General features: G+C 41.3%; 1 protein-coding gene across 1 annotated transcript in view; it reads left to right on the top strand.

Annotated features, from left to right (window-relative positions):
* The first annotated feature begins 5,227 nt into the window (after positions 1-5,227).
* Positions 5,228-21,052, top strand: part of appbp2 (amyloid beta precursor protein (cytoplasmic tail) binding protein 2) — a 69,662-nt gene continuing 53,837 nt past the window's right edge. Inside the window, exon 1 of the mRNA XM_048557269.2 lies at positions 5,228-5,662. Within this exon, the coding sequence (XP_048413226.1) occupies positions 5,525-5,662 (138 nt within the window). The 5' untranslated portion in view covers positions 5,228-5,524. The remainder of the gene's footprint in view (positions 5,663-21,052) is intronic.

Raw genomic sequence — 21,052 nt, 5'->3', positions numbered from 1 at the left:
GACAAGCCTATTCAAGGAAGAGGGCAAAACTGTAGGTGCTGGAGTCAGAGTCAACACAATGTGGAGCTGAAGGAACACAGCAGGTCAGGTAACATCAGAGGAGCTGGAGAGTTTTCGTTTCAGGCCTAGACCCTTCATCAGGACCAGCTGAAAGGTCTAGGCCTGAAACGAAAACTCTCCAGCTCCTCTGATGCTGCCTGACCTGCTGCGTTCCTCCAGCTCCATACTGTGTTGACTTATTCAAGGAAGATTTGCATTTCATGACCACACATTGTGCCAAAATATTTTATGTTCTATGAAGTACAGTTGAATTGTGATTGGTGTTACAATGCACTGGAAGCAAGTTATAGTGACATGGTCATACAGCATGAAACACACCCTTCAGTCCAACCAGTTCACACCAACAATGTTTCCAAACTAAACTAATCCCACCTGCCCGTGCCTGGCCCATATCCCTTCAAAACCTTTCCTGTTTGTGAACACATCCAAATGTCTTTTAAACATTGTAACTTTACCTGCATCCACCACTTTCTCTAGCAGTTTATTCTACACATGAACCAAATTTGCAAAAACATTGCTCCTTGTGCCCTTTTTTAATCTTTCTTCTCTCACCCTAAAAATATGCCCCCTAGTTTTGAACTCACCCACCCCAGGGAAAAGACCCTTGTCATTCACCTTATCTACACCTTTCATGATTTTAAAACCTCTTTAAGGTCACCCCTCAACCTCCTACACTCCAATGAGAAAGCTCTCAGCCTTCCCAGTCCATTTTTATTTCTCAAACTTTCCATTTACAACATAGAGTCATACAGCACTGAAACAGACCTTTCGGTCTAACTCGTCCAACCAACCAGAATCTCAATCTGACTTAGGCCCTTTTGCCAGCATTTGGCCCATATCCCTTTTCATATTCATATACCCACCCAGATGCCTTCTAAATGTTGTAATTGTACCAGCCTCCATACACACACCACACTCTGCAAATATGTAACCTATTTGGCTGTGATTCAAGCCATTAGAATATGGCTTTAGTCATTTTTAAAAATTAAATCAGTGCTTCCAGCCAGTAAGTTCATAAAGCTGTTTTTAGTAAAATGTGATTTCACAACAACATGGGAATGTATCACAGTATAAGATGGCATAAAGTGCATACCTTTTTTTTCGAAGAGATCAGTTAGTATGGTGATAATGTTACTGGACAAATAATACTGATACACCAGGGATAGGAATTCACATAACACCTTGCCATCTTGAGAAGTTAAAATTTGATTAATAAATGCAAAATAAACTGTTGGTTTCACTCATGATAATCATACTAGATCATCTAAAATCCCATCTAATTCATTTATGTCTAAGGTTTTGGAGAAGATTTGTAGCTCGGGTTGTGGGTGTTGAGATTAGTTGGCTCACTGAGCTGGTTTCTTGTATCGCAGATGTTTCATTACCATCCTTGGTAGCATTTTCAGTGCAGCCTCCGATGAAGTATCGGTGTGTTTTCCCACCTGTTTTTTAAACTCTGGGGTCCGTTGAGTCTTGTGGTGAGTTCCAATGCAGGGTAGTGACATGAGTGTGTCGGGGTATGTAGTACCTTCCTGATGTTGTTCGTGTAGGCATCTTCTGACCCACTTTTTTGGATATCCATTATCCCTGAAAACCTGGAGGCGGTATTCTTCTTCCTCTTGGCATCGTTCCGTGTTGCTGCAGTGCATTGTTGCACTTTTAAACAGTGCTCACACGCAGCTTTGTTTGTGTGTGCTGGGATGGTTACTGTTGAAGTTCAGTATCTGGTCTGTGTGTCTGGCTTTTTTGTATACTTTGGTTTGCAGTTCTCCATTTGTCTACGCTCTACCATCGTCGTCCAGCAACAGGAGCTGTTTGTTCTTCTCTTCATCTCTGGCGAATTTTATTCCATTGAGGGTATTGTTTATAAGGTTGTGTGTTTCCTCTAACTTGGTCCATTTAATGACGACAAAGGTGTCGTCCACGTAGCGTATCCATAGTTTCATCAGGAAGATACTGCATGCCCCGACACACTCATCACACTACCCTACATCAGGAACACATTGGAACTCACCACAAGCATGTGGTGAGCCTCCCCCTATCTCCCTATTTATTTCAGAATCCTCTCCCCATCCCCCTTTTCTGATGAAGGGTCTAGGCCCGAAATGTCAGCTTTTGTGCTCCTAAGATGCTGCTTGGCCTGCTGTGTTCATCCAGCCCCACACTTTGTTATCTTGGATTCTCCAGTATCTGCAGTTCTCATTATCTCCGATCACCAAAACTTGATCAGAAGTGGGTTTTAAGAAGGATTTTGAAGGAAGAAAAGGAGGTAGAAAGATTAAGAATTTTATCAAGATCTTGGGTCTTGAAAGCTGATAAGTCTCCAGCCTGAAAGATTAAATTAGTTTCTCTCTTCAATGATGTTGCCAGAGTTGCTGAGTACTTCCAGCATTTCTGATTTCATTTCAAATTCCCAGCATTGTCAGTAATTTGTCCTTATTTTGAAAGTGCTGTGTAACTGGGACCAAACGTAAATCACATGGAAAAGAGTGATGGGTGATTGTTTTTGGTATGACATAGGTTGCAGGGAGCAGTGCTTTGGATAAACTAAATGTTGCGCTGCATGGATGATGGAGAATGGGAAATTAACTGGGAGATCCTTGGATTACTCCAGTTTTAAGGTGACAAGAAATGGAATTTTTTCAACAGTAAAGGGCTTCAAATGTAATTGGAGGAAGGCAAAGTTGTAGTAGTGGAGCTTTATATATGGAGAATGAGTTGGAAGCTACACTGTTGAATTCAATGCCAAGGTTGTGAACAGTCTCCTTCAACCTGTACCACTGGTTCAGAAGATGCAGGCTCAACAGATTTTCTGGCATTCTGTCACAATTTGGCTTCCCTTGCCACATACTATACGTGCGCTTCCTGGAATACCAGCTGTTCCGGATGCCTTGGAGCAGTGACTGAAGAGACTAATCAAAGCCTCCTTCTGAGGATGCCTGAACATCTTTGGCTTCAGTGAATGCTTCATCCAGAGCTAACACAGTTTTCAGTCTCAGACAAAAAGAAAACCCACCCAACCACAATTGGGTAATGGCTAGCACTCACCTCTGGAAGACTTGTCTAGTTTTGGCAGGTGGGTTTTTAATCTCGAAGAGTCCAGTATGATCTAGCAGCAAGTCTGAATTCCGCGAGCAAGGACTGAACTAGGGCTGAGGGGATGGGATGTTCAGGCAACCTGTGGGGAGGGGTCCAAGAATCTGGACTGGCCCAAAGTGGGGTCAGTCAGGCAGGCTGGAGAGAGAGGATGGAGGTGGTGAGACTTCTGAAGCAGCCAGTGGTGTTGTGGTGACTGAATGAGTGGGAGAAAAGTCGTGTGAGTGAGGCATGTTTGAGCATGAACGTCTGGAGTAGGATGGATGGGGTGGAGTTAGGTAGACTTTGTTTGTGTGTTGGAGAGCGCCTGGGAGTAGCAACACACTTAGGTGGAGCAGTGCATAAAGTGTCAGCAGGATCGTGCAGAGACTCTGTAAATATTGAAGTTTTCTTGGAGAATGTTGTGACATAAAATCTTTTGTCAGCAATGTGGTTTGTATTGGCCCTTGGCTCCCGCCCCCCCCGATGATGTGCACATTGCTTCCTTGAAGCTCCTACCCCAGTTAGATGTTCTATTTCACACTTGACTTGTCCAGTGGTGACTCTTTTTATTCACTAGTGTTTGTCAACCTGGGGGAAGGCAATTGATAAAATGGCAACGTATTTGTTGTATGAGCCCATGATGACAACCTTTGGTCTCATCAATGTTTAACTGTAGTAAGTTGCATTGATCCAAGCAGAGTGTCAAACAAGCAACTTCATAATACAGTGACATTGCAGTCAAAAAAGATAGTGAACAGATCTGGTCAGCAGACAGGTTGAAGCTAGCCCCATATGATATGACTGAGAGTTCCAAGATCACAGATTGGCAGGTAAGTAATGAAAAGGGATGAGTTTCCAGGATATGAAGAGATAAAAAAGAGATTAAACAAAAGGCAAGGGGTAGTTCCCAGCAGGCCTCTGTTCCCAACATCCTGTCACTCATTCAAAGGAAGTCTGCCTGGTCAAGGGAACTTTCATGTGCAACAAGGACTGCTGTGTGCACTGCATGATGACAGACCTAACTGTGGTTGGATTAAGAGATATTGGGAATTGCAGATGCTGGAGAATCCGAGATAACAAAGTGTGGAGCTGGATAAACACAGCGGGCCAAGCAGCATCTTAGGAGCACAAAAGCTGGCATTTTGGGCCTAATCCTAGCAGTGACAACATGAAGCCTTTAGACATTCATTAACTGACCTGTTACAGCTAACAGTGGGACTAAAGTGGATCATAAGCGTTCAAGGCCAGAATGTAAATGCAGTGGAAACATACACACTGCTGCCGTTTCTAATTAAAGAACAACCCCACCTCCAAGCAGGCCACCAGAGAAGGAGAGAGAGAGAGAAATATTTTTGCTCAATCTCAGAATATAGTGTCTAATCAACCTTTTTTTTTAAAAGATTAGATTCTCTACAGTGTAGAAACAGGCCCTTCAGCCCAACAGGTCCACACCACCCCTTGAATCATCCCACCCAGACCCCACACACCCCTGAACACTACAGGCAATTTAGCATGGCCAATCCACCTAGCCTGCACATCTTTGGACTGTGGGAGGAAACCCACGCAGACACGGGATGAATGTGCAAACTCTACACAGACAGTCGCCTGAGGCGGGAATCAAACCTGGAGTCCCTAGTGCTGTAAGGCTGCAGTGCTAACCACTGAGCCACAGTGCCACCCTTTTCAGAGATCTCTGCAGCACATGGGACTTGAACTTGGGCTTCCTGGATCAGAGATGGGAACATTATCAACGTTTCAGAATCTTCCTCAAAGTCAGAATAAATATTTTTAATCAATTAATTCAGAGATATTATTACACACTTCTGGAGTAGGTGGGAACTTGAATTTAGGTTTCCTGGCTCATATTGTTCACTGTTGCAGAAGCTGTATTATCTAGATTTTAATGTCTAACTGCCCGCCCTTCCAATATCCTGCCTTTTGTGTACGTGACTCTGAGAATTTAACCCAGTCGAGCGGAAGAGGGGAAACTCCCAATGCGGGAGATCCCTTCGCTTTGTTTTTTTTATTTAAAAATTCGATGACGTAAAATACATCTTCGTGTGTCAGGGCGTAGATGGGCGGGGACAGTCGTGCGTGTGGGATTACATCACCACGCTCAGCGTATGTTAAAAAAAATGTTCTGTCTCTGCGAGGAAATTGTGTAAAATGAAGTGTGAGGAAGAAAAGGCGGTGGGAGTGTATTTCGGTTGAATGGCATATTCAATTCTTTTTCATTTTTAAACAACAACGTTCGGATTGTTTGAAGGCTGACGATCAGTGTTGTGTCTTGGCGAGGGGCTGCAGGTTCCTGCGGCTCTGTCGCTCGGTCGGTTGGTTCCTGTTTGGGATGCGAGGCGGCCGCTGAGGGGGAGAAGACATCAACAATATGGCGGCGGTGGAGCTGGAATGGATTCCCGAAACGCTGTATAACACTGCAATCTCGGCCGTGGTGGACAGTTACACTCGTTCCCGCAGGGAGATCCGCTCGCTGCCCGAAAATATACAGTTTGATGTTTATTACAAGGTACGGTCATCTATCCCCTCTCGGTACCCTGACCTCTTCAGATTTTTTTTATTGCATTGCCGCTGACTCGACCAATTAACTGGCTTCTCTCGGCTGCAATGATCACCGTTATCCGGTTCTGGCTCATGGCTGGGACTGCTCGGGAATAGTGGGTGTTACTGTTACGAGTAAATTACCTTACATTAATTTTGATATTTGGTTTTAGAAACACATTTGCTACCCTCAATCTGCCATTCAAAACCAGGCAAACGATGACCCTAACCTGAATCTGTCTTTACACTTCCTAGTTGATGTGTTTACACAAGGGTTGTAAGGAACAAGCTGAAAAGTGAAGTTCAGGCCACATCAGATCGACCGTCAACTTGCTGTAGCAACCCACTGGGTTACCTCTTTCTTGAGTAAAATTATTGGGCTTTATTTTGGAGAAATTAGTCAGTTCTAAGGACATTAAAAAAACTTGGTAAGATTTCAATATTAATTTATTGATAGTAAACAGACTATAACGCTGGAAAAAGTAAAATGCTCTGTTGCTCTTTGCAGTTTTATTTAAACGGCGTATGTCATGATATATGGGAGCAGAAATAGACCATGCAGCCCCTGAAATCTGCTCTGCCGTTCAATCGAATTATAGCTGGTCTGATCATCATGAACTACATTTTCCTGCCAGTTCCCTTAATAATTAAGAAATTGTCTGCCTTGGCCTTGAATATACTTAACATCTCAGCCTTTACAGCTCTCTGATGAAGAATTCCATAGATTCACAACACTCCATGAGATATATTTCCTCCTCATTCGTGTCTTAAATGGTTGATTTCTTATTCTAAGATTATGGCCTTTGGCAAGTCTGTCAAGGGAAAACAATTTTTCTGCATCATGTATATGCTATCACTTCCCTCTCTACCTTTTACTTTTCTTAACCAACAAATGAGAAATCTGTGTTTTTGAATATTTTGTACAAATTCAGCCCTGGCACATTCCTGCTAATTTTGTTTGTGATCAGCTGGTCCCACCAGCCACTTGCCAGCTATTTGTTTAGTGAAGACCAAACGTCAATGCTGTTACCCATTTGTTTTCCCATCTGCAGTTAGGAACAAAAGTTATTATGTATTTTAGCAGAATGCACAATGGACTAAGTTTTTTTTTGAAGTCTGTGGTACGTTGTCTTTTTTTTAATCACTGTTTCATGTGGTGTGAAAGCATGTTTTGGTTTTGTTATTTAGTTTCATATTGTAATTTCTCCCATGGTAAGCTACCAGGCTTGTTGCAATACATTAAGTAGACATGATATGTTCCCCACAAGGACGGAGGAAGAATTAGAGAGCCAGTCACCTTAAATTGATTTTATGAAACTTTTGGCCTGTTGATTAAAGAATACTCTTGATGCCCTTATACTGTCTTTGTCAGGTAACATGTTACATGAAGAATCTTTGTGAAAAAGAGAGACATAAGCCATTCTGACAAATTAAACCTTGCCCTTGTTCCTAATGGCACTAGCGATATTTGACTTGGATCAACTTTGTATGCCATATGGTTAAGATTTCCTCTTGGTGTAGGGAGAAAGGCAATAAAACAAACTAACACTGCACAATGTTGCAATCGGTGTTGAAACTGAAAGTTGCAAAGGGACATAAACAAGTTAAATAGGCTAACCAACAGCAGATGCAATTCAACAGGCGAGTATGAGGCTGGCCACTCTGGATGAAAGAGCAACAAATGGGAATGTTTTTATAATAGTGCAAAACTAGAACTGTGGAGAAGAAAAGAATTTGGTGGCCACAAATCAATAAAAGCCAGTGCATAAGTAAAGAAGTGCTCGAGGAAATTTTAACTCTTCCATGCAGTGGGTGTAAAGTCATAGGTGTGGAAGTTTCACGTCAGTTGTACAATGTCTTGATCACACTCCATTTGACAGACCGATATTAGGCACTGCACATGTGGAATTACATGTTCATCTTGGATGAGAAGCAGTCTGGATGTGCCAGAATCATACGTCTGTTTAAATGATGAAAAATTGTGATGGAAGATGTCCGATTTGAAGTTTGGATTTTACAACAACAGCATATAGGGTTAGATTTTTTTTTCTGAAGGGTTTCAAAATAACTAGGATTAGATCTCCATATGACTTTAAGACCATAAGATATAGCATAATTAGACCATTTGGTCTATTGTGTCTGCTCTGCCACTCAATCATGGCTGGTATGTTTCCCAACCCCATTCTTTTGCCTTTTCCCCATAACCCCAATCACTCTCTATGGCACTGCCTTTGATCTGGCTACGAAGAAAGAACCTATCTAGCTTGGTCTTAAATATACTCAGTGACTTGGTTGCCACAGCTGTCTGTGGCAACGATTTCCACCATCCTCTGGCTGAAGAAATTCCTCTTCCTCTCTGTTATAAAGGCTCATGCCTTTGCTCTATTGTTGTTCTCTTGGGATCAGTGCATATATAATCTCCATATCCATACTATCCAGGCCTCTGTGTTCTGCAAGTCTCAGTGAGATTTCTCACACCACGACCCCAAAAAAATCCAGACCCCTCAGCCTTTCCTTGTATCACAAGGCCCTCATACCTGGGATCATTCTTGTGAATTTCCTCTGCAATGTCTCCAACACCAGCACATCTCTTTTAGACGTGGGGTTTAAAATTGCTCACAGTATTCCAAATGCTGTCTGACCAGAGCATTGTACAGCCTCAGCAGTATACCCGTGCTCTTTTATTCTCAGAACTAGTGCTAACATTGGCATTTAGGAATGCAAATGCAACTGAACCTGCATGTTAATGTTCAGAGAATCCTGAACCATGAGCCCCAAGTCCCTTTATGCTTCAAATTTCTAAAGCATTTCCCCCGTTAGAAAATCGTTTACATCTCTTCTTCCGAACAAAGTGTACAACTTCACATTTTACCACGTTGTATTCCATTCGCTATTTCTTGGACCATATTGCTAGCCTGTTTAAGTCCTTCTGCAAGCTTCCTGCTTCCTCTGCACTACCTCTCCCTCCACCTAGCTTTGTGTCATCTGCAAACTTAGCGGCAGTGCCCTCAGTTCCTTTGTCCGGGTGATTAATGTATAACATGAATAGTTATGGTCCTGCGGAATTCCATTACAGCTATACTGAAAAAGACCCCTTTATCCCCACTCTCTGCCTTCTTCCAGTCAGTTAATCCTTTATACATGCCAGCTCCTTGCCCTTAACACCATGGGCTCTTGTCTTATTTAGCAGCCTCCTATGTGGCATCTTGTCACAGGACTTCCGGAAACCCAAATAGATCATGTCCACTGGCTGCCTCTTGTTTAACTTGTTTGTTACCTCAAAGAATTCTAACAGATTTGTCAGATATGATCTCCCTTGATGAAACCATCCTGACTTAGCCCTATTTTACCATGCACTTTCAAATACCCTGCAATGCCATAACCTTCTAAAGAGTCCATTATTAATTATCAACAATCGAGGTCAAGCTAACCAGTCCATAATTTCCTGTGTTCGGAAAATTCCCCCACTTCTTAAACAGGGATGTTGCATTAGTCACTTTCCAGTCCTCTGGGACTGTCGCTGACTCCATTGATTCCTGTAAGATTGCCATGAATCGCCTTCAGAAACCTGGGCTTATTTGTATCCCATCCAGTCTGGGTGATTTATCCAACATTGGGCCTTGCTGCTTCACCAGCACCTTCTTTAGTAATGGCCTGTATAAATCCCCTTACTGTCTTGCCTGTCTGGTGTCTTCCACTTGGGTCCTTATGGAGCTATGACCTAATCAAGTATGTCATCGAACATAGAACCCTGGAGTGTTAATGGAAGATTTGTTTTTATTATATTGATTAAGACAGGTGGGATAAACATTGAAGGCTATTAACTTTTCTTTTGTTCAGCATAATCACTCCTTCACCTCTTATAGTCTAATTGATAATCAGTGATCTGATTCTAGAAGACCCAGAGAGTAAAAGGTTTGGGTGGTTAGGAGGAATTCTGAAGTGAATATATTTTATCTCCTAAAAAATTGTCAAAACCTCAGGGAAAATGTAGTTATCTCTGGAAAAGTTAGTTTGCACAACTTTGGCAGGTGGGAGTGTTTTGTTAGAAATCAACATTTTGTTTTGGAAAGTAACACAGAAATGTGGAAAATAGGAACTGGAATAGGTGATTTGGCCCTTTTGAGTCTACTTTGCCATTCAGTATGACCATGGCTAATCATCTAACTCAGTACCTCGTTCCTGATTTTTGCCCTATGCCTTTTGTTCCCTTTAGCCCTAATAACAATAACTGTTGAAAAATTGTGTTTTGGCCTCCACCACTTTCTGTGGCTGGGAATTCCACAGAATTGGCACTCTCTGGGTGAAGAGACTTCTCCTCATCTCAACCCTAATTAGCCTTTGCTGTATCCTTAGACTGTGACTCCTGATTTTTGGATGCTCTAGGCATTGGGAATATCCTTCCTGAATTTGCTATGTTTAGTTTTATTGGAATTTTATAGTCTTCTGAGGTCCCCCTGTAGTCCTAACTTATCCAGTCTTTTTTCATATGTCAATCCTGCCATCCTGGAATCAGTTAGTTAAAACTTAGCTGCATTCCCTCCATAGCCAAAATACCCTGCCTTCGATTAGAAGACTAAAAATGCATGCAGTGCTTCAGATGTGGTCTCATAAAAGTGCCGTACATTGCAGCATGACATCCCTGCTCCTGTACACTCAACCTATGGCAATGAAGGCCAGTGTACGTTTCAATAAATCTGGAGCTGGAAAAGCACAGCAGGTCAGACAGCAACCAAGGAGCAGGAGAGTTAGTGTTTTTGGGTAGGTGAGATGGAGACAGGTAGGGTGTTGTTGTGGTTGGTCAGTGGGAAGAGTGTAGCGGTGAGCCAGAAGATGACAGATTGGGCAGGAGAGATTTTATAGCTGAAATCTATGTTGAGGCCATTGGGCTGTAAGCTCCCAAGACGAAATATGAGGTACAAAAACAAAGTTGCTGGAAAAGCCCAGCAGGTCTTTTGGTTCTTATGGCAGAATATTAGGTGTTGTTCTTCCAGTTTATGTTTGGCCTTACTCTGACAGTGGAGGAGGCCAAGGAGGGACATGTAACCAAGGATTTAAAGTGTATGGTAACCAGAAGGTTGCGTTGGTTGGAGCCTGCAGAGTGCAGATGCTTTGCAAACCGGCCCCTGCGTCTGAGTTTGGCCTCTGCGGTACAGAGGAGACCATGTAACCCTTGCTCCTGACAACAGGTGGACCTTATATTTATTGTTGGGGGGAGAGGGTTTGAGGGCTGAAGTGCAGGAAATTGGGGAGATGCGGGTTGAGGGCATCCTTGATAACAGGAGGGCAAACTACGGTCCCTAAAGTAAGAGGATATCTGGGAAGTCCGAGAGTAGAACACCTCATCCTAGGAGCAGATGTGGTGGAGGCAGACAAATTGAGAGTGTAAGATAGGTATGAGAGAATTTTTTGCAGCAGGGTGGATGAGAGGTGTAGTTGAGATATTTGTGGGAATTGGTGAGTTTGAAATTGGTGAATCAGTTACCAGCGGTGGAGAGGCTCAGGAAGGGGAGTGTGGTGGCAGAAATGATCCACGTGAATTTGAGGGCATGGTGGAAGGTGTTGGTGAAGTTGAATTGTTTGAGTTCCTTCCAGGAGATGAGACAGCACCGGTGCAGTCATCAGTTTCGCAGAGAAAGCGGTAGGAGATTGAGCCAGTGTAATTGTTGAAGAGGGACTATTCCATGAATCCTACAAAAGAGTCAGGCATTGCTCGGGCCCATGTGGGTGCATGCAGCCACCCCTTTGGTTTCTGATATGTCCAAGGAATCAAAATAAAAATTATTGAGGGTGAGGACTAGTTCTGCCAAGAAAATGAGTATGTCAGTGGAGGGGAACTGGGTGAGCCTCCGGGAAAGGAAGAAGCAGAGGTCTATTAGGCCGTCCCCATTGGGTATACAGGTGTACAGGGACTGAATGCCCGTGGTGAAGATGAGGTGTTCGGGGCCTGGGAATTGAAAGTTTTGGAAAAGGTGGAGGGCCTGGATTGGCCAGAATGTCGGCAGGGAGTTCCTGGACCAAACCCACCCCCTACCCCCACCATTAGAATAATTAATATGAAGTTGAGGTTGGAGTGAAGGGAACGGAGGGCCATGCATTCTAATGGTGTGAGGTTGGAATAAGTGAGACGAATGTAGAGATTCAGGCAATTGATGTAGTCGCAGCAGCAGTTGGAAATGAAGAGGTCAAGGGAGGGTAGGAGACTGGGAGAGTTGTCCAGGAGGAGTTTGCTGGAGGCAAGAGAAGGGGTCGTCAGAGGATGGGTTGGATTCCTGTTCAAGGAAATAGGTGTGGAGGCGGAGGCAGTGGAAAAAGAACTAGACTTTGAGGCATGTGTGGAATTTGGTCATTTGTGTGCAGGAAAATGAAGGCGAGTCCTTTGCTGAGGACTAACTGGCGTGTGTATTTGTACAGGAGAGTCACATGGATGGAAGCGGAAGCAGCAACTTGGTCAGTGGTCGTCACATGTTTGTTGGCGGAAGTGGCCGCCATGTCCCCTGAGTCCTCTAATACCACCCCACCAACTTCAGAGTAAAATACATCATCCTCTGACATTTTCGGCACATACGATCAGACCCCACCGCCAAAAAGACATTTCCCTTTCCACCCCTGTCCGCTTTCCACCAGGACTGTTCACACTGTGGCCCCTTACCTCACCGATCCCTCTGCAATATCAGGAGCTGCATTTCCTGCCCCAACACCTCCCCTGTCACCTCCGTCCAAGGTTCAGAATAACCAAATCTGGCAGAGATTCACCTGCAGTTCATCTAACCTCATCTATTGTATCTGTTGCTCCTGATGTGGTCTCCTCAATATCGGGGAGACCAAACGCAGACTTGGGGACCAGTTTGCAGAGCATCTGTGCCTAGAGCGTACCAACCTCCTGGTTGCAATTCACTTTAACTCCCTCTCCCAGTCCCCTGGTGACTTGTCTGTCCTTGGCCTCTTCCACTGTCAGAGTGAGGCCAAACGTAAAGTGGAGGAACAGCATCTCATATTTTGCCTTGGGAGTTGACTGTCCACGAGCTTGAATATTGATTTCAGCTTTAAAATCTCCCTACTCCCAACCTGTCCATGTTCCTACTCCCCTATCTGCTCCACCCTTCCCACTGACCACCCGCAGTAACCACCTACTGGCATCCACCTATCTCTATCTCACCCCCAGATCCCCCACCTCCTAGTTCTGACGAAGGGTTTCGGCCTGAAATCCTGCTTCTTGGATACTGTCTGACCTGCTGTGCTTTTTCAGCTCCACGTTTAATGTCTCTAGCTTCCACCGTGTCTCCAGTAGTCCTTTGGGACTAGTGATCGTAATTCTGTTAGTTTTAAAGTACTTATGGAAAAAGGATTGTTATGGTCAACAAGTTAAAAGTCCTAAATTGTGGCAAGGCCAATTTTGGTGGTGTTAGACTGGGACTTGCAAAAGTTGGGGAAGGCTGCTTGCACGTAAAGGGATGCTTGATAAGTAGAAGGCCTTCAAAAGTGAGCCTGGGCAGCACAGTGGCTCAGTGATTAGCACTGTTGCCTCACAGCGCCAGGGATCTGGGTTGAATTCCAACATTGGGTGGAGTTTGCACATTCTCCCCAAATCTGCGTGGGTTCTGCTAGGTGTTTCGGTTTCTTCCCACAGTCCAAAGACATGCAAATTAGGTGGATTGACCATACTAAGTTGTCCATAATGTTCAGATTAGGTGTATTAGCCACAGGAAATGCAAGATTATTATGGGGATGGGACTGGGTGGGATGCGCTTCGGTGGGTCAGTGTGGGCTTGTTGGGCTGAATGGTTTGATTCCACACTCTGGGGATTCTATGATAAAGAGTTCAGGGGTCGCATTTTCCTGTTAGTTTGAAGGGCAAGGCTGGCAGGATTGGGAAACATTGGATAACTGAATAACTGGGTTCTGATCAAGAAAAAGGAGGTGGCATTGGTCAGGTATAGGCACCTAGGCTCAGATGAATCTCTTGAGAAGTGTGGTGGGTTTAGGAGTACAATTAAGAGTGAAATCAGGAGGGCTAAAAGGGGGCGAGATAACTTTGGCAGATAAGGTAAATGAGAATCAAAAGAGATTCTACATGTACTTTAAGAGCAGAAGAGTAACTGGGGAGAGAATAGGGTGTCTTAAAGATGAATGAGGTTGTCTTTGTATGGAGCTGCAGGAGGCGCGAGATCATAAACAAATATTTCTTAGCAGTATTTACTGTGGACAAGGACATGGAAGCTAGGGAACTTGGGGAATTAAATAGTAATGTCTTTAAAAGAGTCCACTTTCAGAAAAGGAGGTGCTGGAGGTCTTAAAACATATGAAGTTAGATAAATTTCCGAGCCCTGACCAACTGTGTCCCAGGGGTGTGTAGAGCCCCTAGCAAACAGATTTCTATCATTGACAGCCATGGATGAGGTGCTGGAAGACTGGAGGGTGGCTAATGTTGTGCCTTTTGTTTAAGCAATGTTGTAAAGAAAAGCCAGGGAACTACAGAGCTTATCGTCAGTGGTGAGCAAGTTGTTGGAGGGGATTGTGCGCATCAGATTCCTCATGTTTGGAAAGGAAAGGACTGATTAGGGATAGTCAACATTGGTTTTTGCATGGGAAATCGTGTCTCAAGTTAGATTGAGTTTTTTGAAGAGATAACCAAGAGATAGATGTGTTCTTGTTCAGACTGAGGCCTGTGATCAGCAATAAGCCACAAGAGTCAGTGCTGGATCCACTGTTGGCCATCATGTATATAAACTATTTTGTTGAGAGTATAGAAGGTATGGTTAGTTTGTTTGTGGATGACACCAAAATTGATAGCGTAGCGAACAGTGAAAAAGGTTATTTGAGAGTACAATGGGATCTTTGATCAATTGGGCCAGTAGGCCGAGGAATGGCAGGTGCAGTTTAATTCAGATAAATGCAAGGTGTATTGTCTTTTGGTAAGGCTAACCAGGGCAGGATTTATTAGGGCCCTGAGCAGTGTTGTTGAAAAGAGAGACTTAGGGGTTCATCTACATAATTTCTTGAAAGTGGTGTCATAGGCCGACAAGGTGCTGAAAAAGGCACTTGGCACGCATGCCTTCATTAGTCTGAGCACTGAGTATACCAGATGGGACATCATGTTACAGCTGTACAAGATATTGGTAGGACCACATTTGGGCTACTGTGTACAATTCTGATTCCCTTGTTATAGGAAGGATGTTAATAAACTGCAAAAAAGAATTTACAAGGATGTTACTGGGACTGGAGAGTTTGAATTACAGGGATAGACTGGCACTTTTCCCCTGGACTGTAGGAGGTTGAGGTATGCCCGCCAAGGCCTTTTCCTCAGGATAGGGGAATGCAAAAATAGGGAGCATAGGTTTAAGGTGAAAGGGAAAAGATTTAAAATGGACCTAAGGGGTAACTATTTCACGCAAAGCTGGTGCTTGTACGCAATGAACTTCCAGAGGAAATGCAAGAGGCAGGTACAGTTGCAACATTGAAAGACATTTGGACTGGTACAAAGAAAAGTTTTTAGAGATATATAGACCAAACACAGATAAATGGAACTAGTTCAGTTTAGGAAACCTGATTTTTGTCATGGACGAGTTGCACTGAAGAGCCTGTTCCGGTGCTGTATGACTGATCCTGTGGTATAAAGGAATGATCTTGGGTAATAGATTGAAACTTTGTTTCGCTTGGTGTTTGAAGTTTTTTTTTTAAAAAACTCTTCTTGCCTGTACTTTGATAACTTTTTGTTTTCAAGTTTTATACATTCAATTTTGTTCCATTGTTAAAGAAACTTTACAGTTTTGCATCACTTTTTAAAAAAAACATTATCTATCAAGCCAGATTTCATTGGGGTATCTGACTGGTTCAATTATCCTAACTGGAATCCTAACAAAACTAGACCTCTATTCACTGAGTTTAGAAGATTGAGGAATGATCCAATTGATTAGTTTTTTTAAAACGATAAAAGCATGAGTGTATATGAGGAAATTGCTGGGCCAATGGAAGTAGTTAAGACAGAATTTGGATTTTTATTAAGTAAGTAGAGTCTCGGGATCGAAGCTATGGATCGGAGTAAGCTGAGTTGTAGGTCAGGCATAATTATGTCGAATCACTATATAGGATCAAGGTCCTGAACAGCCTAATCCTCTTTATGTTTCTTGCAATGGAGCTTAAAATGTCACTGGCAAGGAAGCAGTATGGAATTTGCACTGCCACATTCCATCTGGATTTTCTTTTCGGAAAATGAGGTTTCCCCTTTATCAGTTAAGCACTATTGCTGAGGAAGTATGGGCAAAAGAAAATAAAAGCTCAATTAATAGCATTTATGTAATACTATTAGTGCCCTTCTTTGGCTTAATAAATTTGAAAATTCAGTTTCTTGATAGAAACGACGACAAATACTACAGTGTTCCTGGTCCAAAAATATTTTTGGACCAAGTTTCAGAAGGAAGACAGTTTAACACACTTCATAACCTCATTTTCAAGACTTCTAATTTATGGTGACTGAAAAAGTCTTGTTCCACTTTTATTATGTGCAATTCTAAAGTTGTTATCATTTCTTTGGAAACGATGAACAGTTGCCTTGCTTGTGTTGTCCCTGTCTGCTGTCACTCTGACAGTAGGCCCTTGTGTATTTATCCCACAGCTGATGGGCTGGTCCTTTAGTTATTTAAACAATATTTCTCCTGTAGAAGCCCGGAAAGTGTTCAGTCTTTCAAATCCCCTTTGCTCATTCCAGTACCAGGAAAATGTTTGTTGTTACACAGAGAGGGCATTAGCGTAAAATGTGAGATTACATTTTTTTCAGTATTATCATAGTGCATTTATCAGTTTGCAAATAAATTCTAAATAAGTGCATTGATTTTTGTGTGGGATACTGCCGCAAGTATAGAGAATATTGAATTATAAAAGCTGTGGAGTTTAAAATTGTTTATGGAACTACACACTAAGCAACTGAGTGTTGTCCACATTTTTGCAACTGTCTACATCTTGTTTTGAATATTAGTAAACTTTTTTGACTTGAGTTATTTGTAGACAATTAAATGCCATAATATAAAATTCCAATTGTTGTAATGACCACCTTTCCCCTTTCTTAAAAGGCACTTATTTGTAGGCACTTGGTAAAGTAATACAGATGGAATATTAAAATAAGCATTCCAATTATTAACTTAGAGACTTTCAACTAGACTTCATTTCCTTCTGGGTAGATCAATTTTTTTTGTTTCAGTGAGAGATTTTAAGGTTGGGTATAAAACAGTTCCTGGACTCATTGGCCCATGTAGTTATTTAGGGTCCAGTTGTATCTGACCTGTATGCAGACGCTTTGCGTTTTTTTTAAAAAACTTTCCAATTAAATCCCACAGATAATATAGATTCATGCTTGTGCACTGAAAATTGCATCATCTTGCCAAGTAGCCTCAGTTTCCCTAGTAGACTGACAAATGCCCGACATAGCTAAGTGTGCATGGGGTGTTGCTATTATTAACAAGCAAAGGTAGTTTTCCATGACCCCGTTTATCAGAAAATTCTAAACATTATCGTTGTAGTTTGTAAGCAACATCACAGATTATCCTCAAACATCATTTGGATTCCTTTTAATCTCCACTACCATTTCTTCCCCAAGCCAGACTTGTCATCCACATGTGCTCCGAGCTGGATCGTGTTAAGAAAAAGGAAATGCTTTAGAAAACTTTTTAGGTTGCCCTCTAAACTTTGTAAATTGAGATGACTTTGGCACATGTTTATTGAGATCAATTAATGAGCAATCAATGAATATTGAATGTGCAGCCTTCCATTTGGCTTGGCTTAATCAGCTAAACTGATGAAACTGTATTTAACATTTCCAAAAGTTACTTTTCAGAAAAAAAATCGAGTACTAAAATAGATTAACTTTGCAAATGGTATGTATGTATTTGTTCAGGTCATTTCCTCATCCTGCAAACTTTGACAATTGCATCTTGATTGAAGTGGAGAAATCTTCAAAATTGGCAAGTACATCGCATTTGCATAAACTAAATTCACTCAAAAGTGAAGTGAGACCTTTTTCCACTAAGCACACTACTTGAGATAATTGACTGCCTTTTCTGATGTGTATCCTCAATTCAGAAACTAGATGCAAATTGGTCAAATTTGTAACTCAAAAGTTACCAAATAACTTCAATAAAATCTGGGTAGAACAGACTAAATTTAATGCAGTCAAGTGTAAATAGACTCTCATACATTGGAGAAATGGTTGTACTCCATGAGGAATGATGAAATAACTGAAGAGTTGTAAGGATTTTATTAAACTGAGGTCTTCAGCTTGTCAGTCCAATGCAGAGCAGCAGTTAACAAAACAAAAATAACGTTTAATAACTTGGTGAAAACAGTAGAAATCAAGTCAGAAGAAGACATGATCAAACTGTAAGTATTCTGATCAGACTGTTCCTTCAGTATTGTATACATTGCAATTCATATTGTAATTGTAGAAATATCATCAGATGAAAGTAGCGTTAATTAATAAGGCAGCCCCTCCAACTTTTTTTAAACATGCTGATAGTAGATGGTAGGTTTATTTTTCACTAATTAGCTTGTAGGATAAGGCTGTAGCAAATGTTTAAAGATATGCTAGAGTATCGAATTGAGGTGTACGAAAAGCATATATTCTTAATTGTTCTGTATACCTTTTGATCTGATTTCTTTCTTTTTTCATGTCCAAACTTTCGTTGTCTTTTTGTGATTTGTTAAAATCAGGTACACACAAACTGGTGAAGTAAAATGTGTACTTATTCAGGTATTAGTCAAACATTGAAATGTGTTTTGACTTTTATGTGTGATATTAATTAATTTTAAAGACTCTTAAGTTGTGTAACTTGTGATATGTTCCTGAATGATCAATTAGACTAGGAATTTGCAGTCAGTCCACAAAATACATACTTTGGAACTGAATATAAATGTCATTTCAACAGTGTATGTGTACTGTTTTTATTTGATTTTTAGCGAAGATGCATTCTTTTAAAAAAAAAACCTGTTATTCCTTGTATTAGAAGTGTATTGCTTTTGGAAAATACTGCTCAGTACAATTTGAACAAAAGAAAATAAACCCTATTAATAACCTACCATACATTCATCTACATAACGTCTAACCATTTGATTTCCATCTTGCTGGTCTTAAATGGCTGACATTTGCTAGCCTTTGACTGAATTTACATTGAATTTGTAGCCATATTCCTGTCTTTTCCAGAAAGTTTGATCAGTATGGTTCTTGAACAAGGATAGTGCATTAGCTTCTGAATGCCTCATTAGTGAGTTGACTCAGAGTTGACTTGGGTGATGCTATGAAGAATTTCTGTTCAAAGGGAGCACGATGGTGGGATGGAGATCTAAATGTAAGTTAGTTACTTGGCAATTTTTAAGGAATAGATTGAGTTAATTTACATTTTGAGTGTTATGTGTTTTTTTTATTCATTTTGGAGAAGAAATTTGAACATGGTATTAAAATTAAGTGAAGATCTAAGCATTTGCCTGTTTTTGAATGAAGACTTGACCAACAGAGTAACATGTGCTGAATAACCCAGTGTACATTTTGTATTAATTGTGGCTTTGCAGAACATGTCTGAAAGCTTCAAAGAAGTTGTTTATATCACGTAAAAAGCAGAGCAAAAGTAGCTTTTATGAATCTTCTTGAAAATAAAGTGTTAACACTCTGGGTATCCATAACTACAAATTAATCATTCCAAGATATACAAATTAAATCTTTTTACATGATTAGTCACAAAAGCGCCATGACAATGTATCAGGGCAAAATATTCTTTACAAATGTCAGAATTTGTTGGAATAAATTCTCCCTTGATCATTTAATGTAAAATTGACAGTTAAATTAACAGTATTTGAATAATATCTACATACATAAAGGACAGATTTCAAGATTCTGACCTTACTGGGTAGGTTTATTTAGTCTAAACCGTGACCAAGAGGTACAGTCGATGAAACATTTTCCTTTAACTGGGTTTTTCTTTTCCAATTTGATCGTGTGATGAGGACATTGATACCTAGGCCAACATTTTACTGCTAAACCTCTGCAGTTTGGAGTGTAGGTACACCTACAGTGCTACAGAGAAGGATGTTCCAGGATTTTGACCCGGTGATAGTGAAAGAATTATAATATGATTCCAAATCAGGATGGTATGTGGCTTCAAGGGACCTAGCCCATGATGCTGTTTTCTGCCCTGTCCTTCTAAGAGGTCGAGTCTGTCGGTTTGGTAGGCGCTGTCTCAGGATTCGTAGTGCATGTTATATACAGTTCACTGTTTTGCTACTATACCATTACAAAGGAACTAAATGTTGAACATGGTGAATGAGGTGCCAATTAAGTGGGCTGCATTGACCAGAATGATGAACTCCTTGAGTGATTGTTGGAGTTGCCCTCATCCAGGCAAGGAGAATATTCCATCAAATTCCTGATCTGTGCCTAGTAGATAGTGGACTTACACTGAGGAGACAGGAGCCAGGTCACACGTAGTTGAATTCCTAGGTATTGACTTGTTCTTACACACATGGTATTTATGAAAATATTGCACATATTATTTTTGACCATTATTTTTGTGAAGTTTTGGCATTTGGTTTTAATTCTCATTGCATCGTTTTTGTTTGATTTTCTGATGGATTCTGCATATGATCATTCATTAATCTTTCAGTGAGATCATGCAACATTATAATTATAAATAATATTGCTCGTTTGCCAACAACTGTTATGCATTCACTTAATGTAATTATGAATATTAATGACATTCAGGCATGAATTTATTTTGTTCCCATGTTGAGTTTAACAGGAATTCTGAGTGCTATAAAGATATAAAGGATAGCGTGAAGCCTGACACTCGTGATTAACGTGTTCCATTTGACACCGCTTCATGCAATCAAAAGCCAGTAAAAATATTGACTTTCTGCATTTTGTTTTCAGTGTAGGTTGTTAGAGCTGTCTGGTGTTGAATATTGGGGCATTTGGACTTTGAATGTTCGCGTTTTTGCATGCTGCAAATTTTCCCATGGTACTAAAATGGCATCACCGGTGGCACAGAGGTTTTCCGCGACTTGAGATTTCTCAGCGGCAACTTTTTAAATTCTCATGAACTCATTTATTAGCTGATTCAGTCACATAACAACAGCATTTTATGATTACGTTGATATATTTGATATGTGGACTTGCGCAAACTGTTTGAGCTTTTAGGATAGTCTACATCTTTTCTGGCCCCATCTTCAACTTGTCAAGAGTTGTCCAAAATTTCGTTCGAAGGTTGAAACCTGGAAGTTCACGATTTAGGACAGTTATCGGGTTGTGGTACATGTTTGCTGTTAGCTGGGAGGTGGGCCATTGTAAGGTGGGCTGTTTTCAGTTTGAAAGGTGAAG

The sequence above is a fragment of the Stegostoma tigrinum genome, chromosome 27 (assembly GCF_030684315.1).
Source record: "Stegostoma tigrinum isolate sSteTig4 chromosome 27, sSteTig4.hap1, whole genome shotgun sequence".
Classification (NCBI taxonomy): Eukaryota; Metazoa; Chordata; class Chondrichthyes; order Orectolobiformes; family Stegostomatidae; genus Stegostoma; species Stegostoma tigrinum.
Note: the sequence above shows the minus strand (reverse complement) of the source record. Positions and strands in the feature narration are given on the sequence as shown.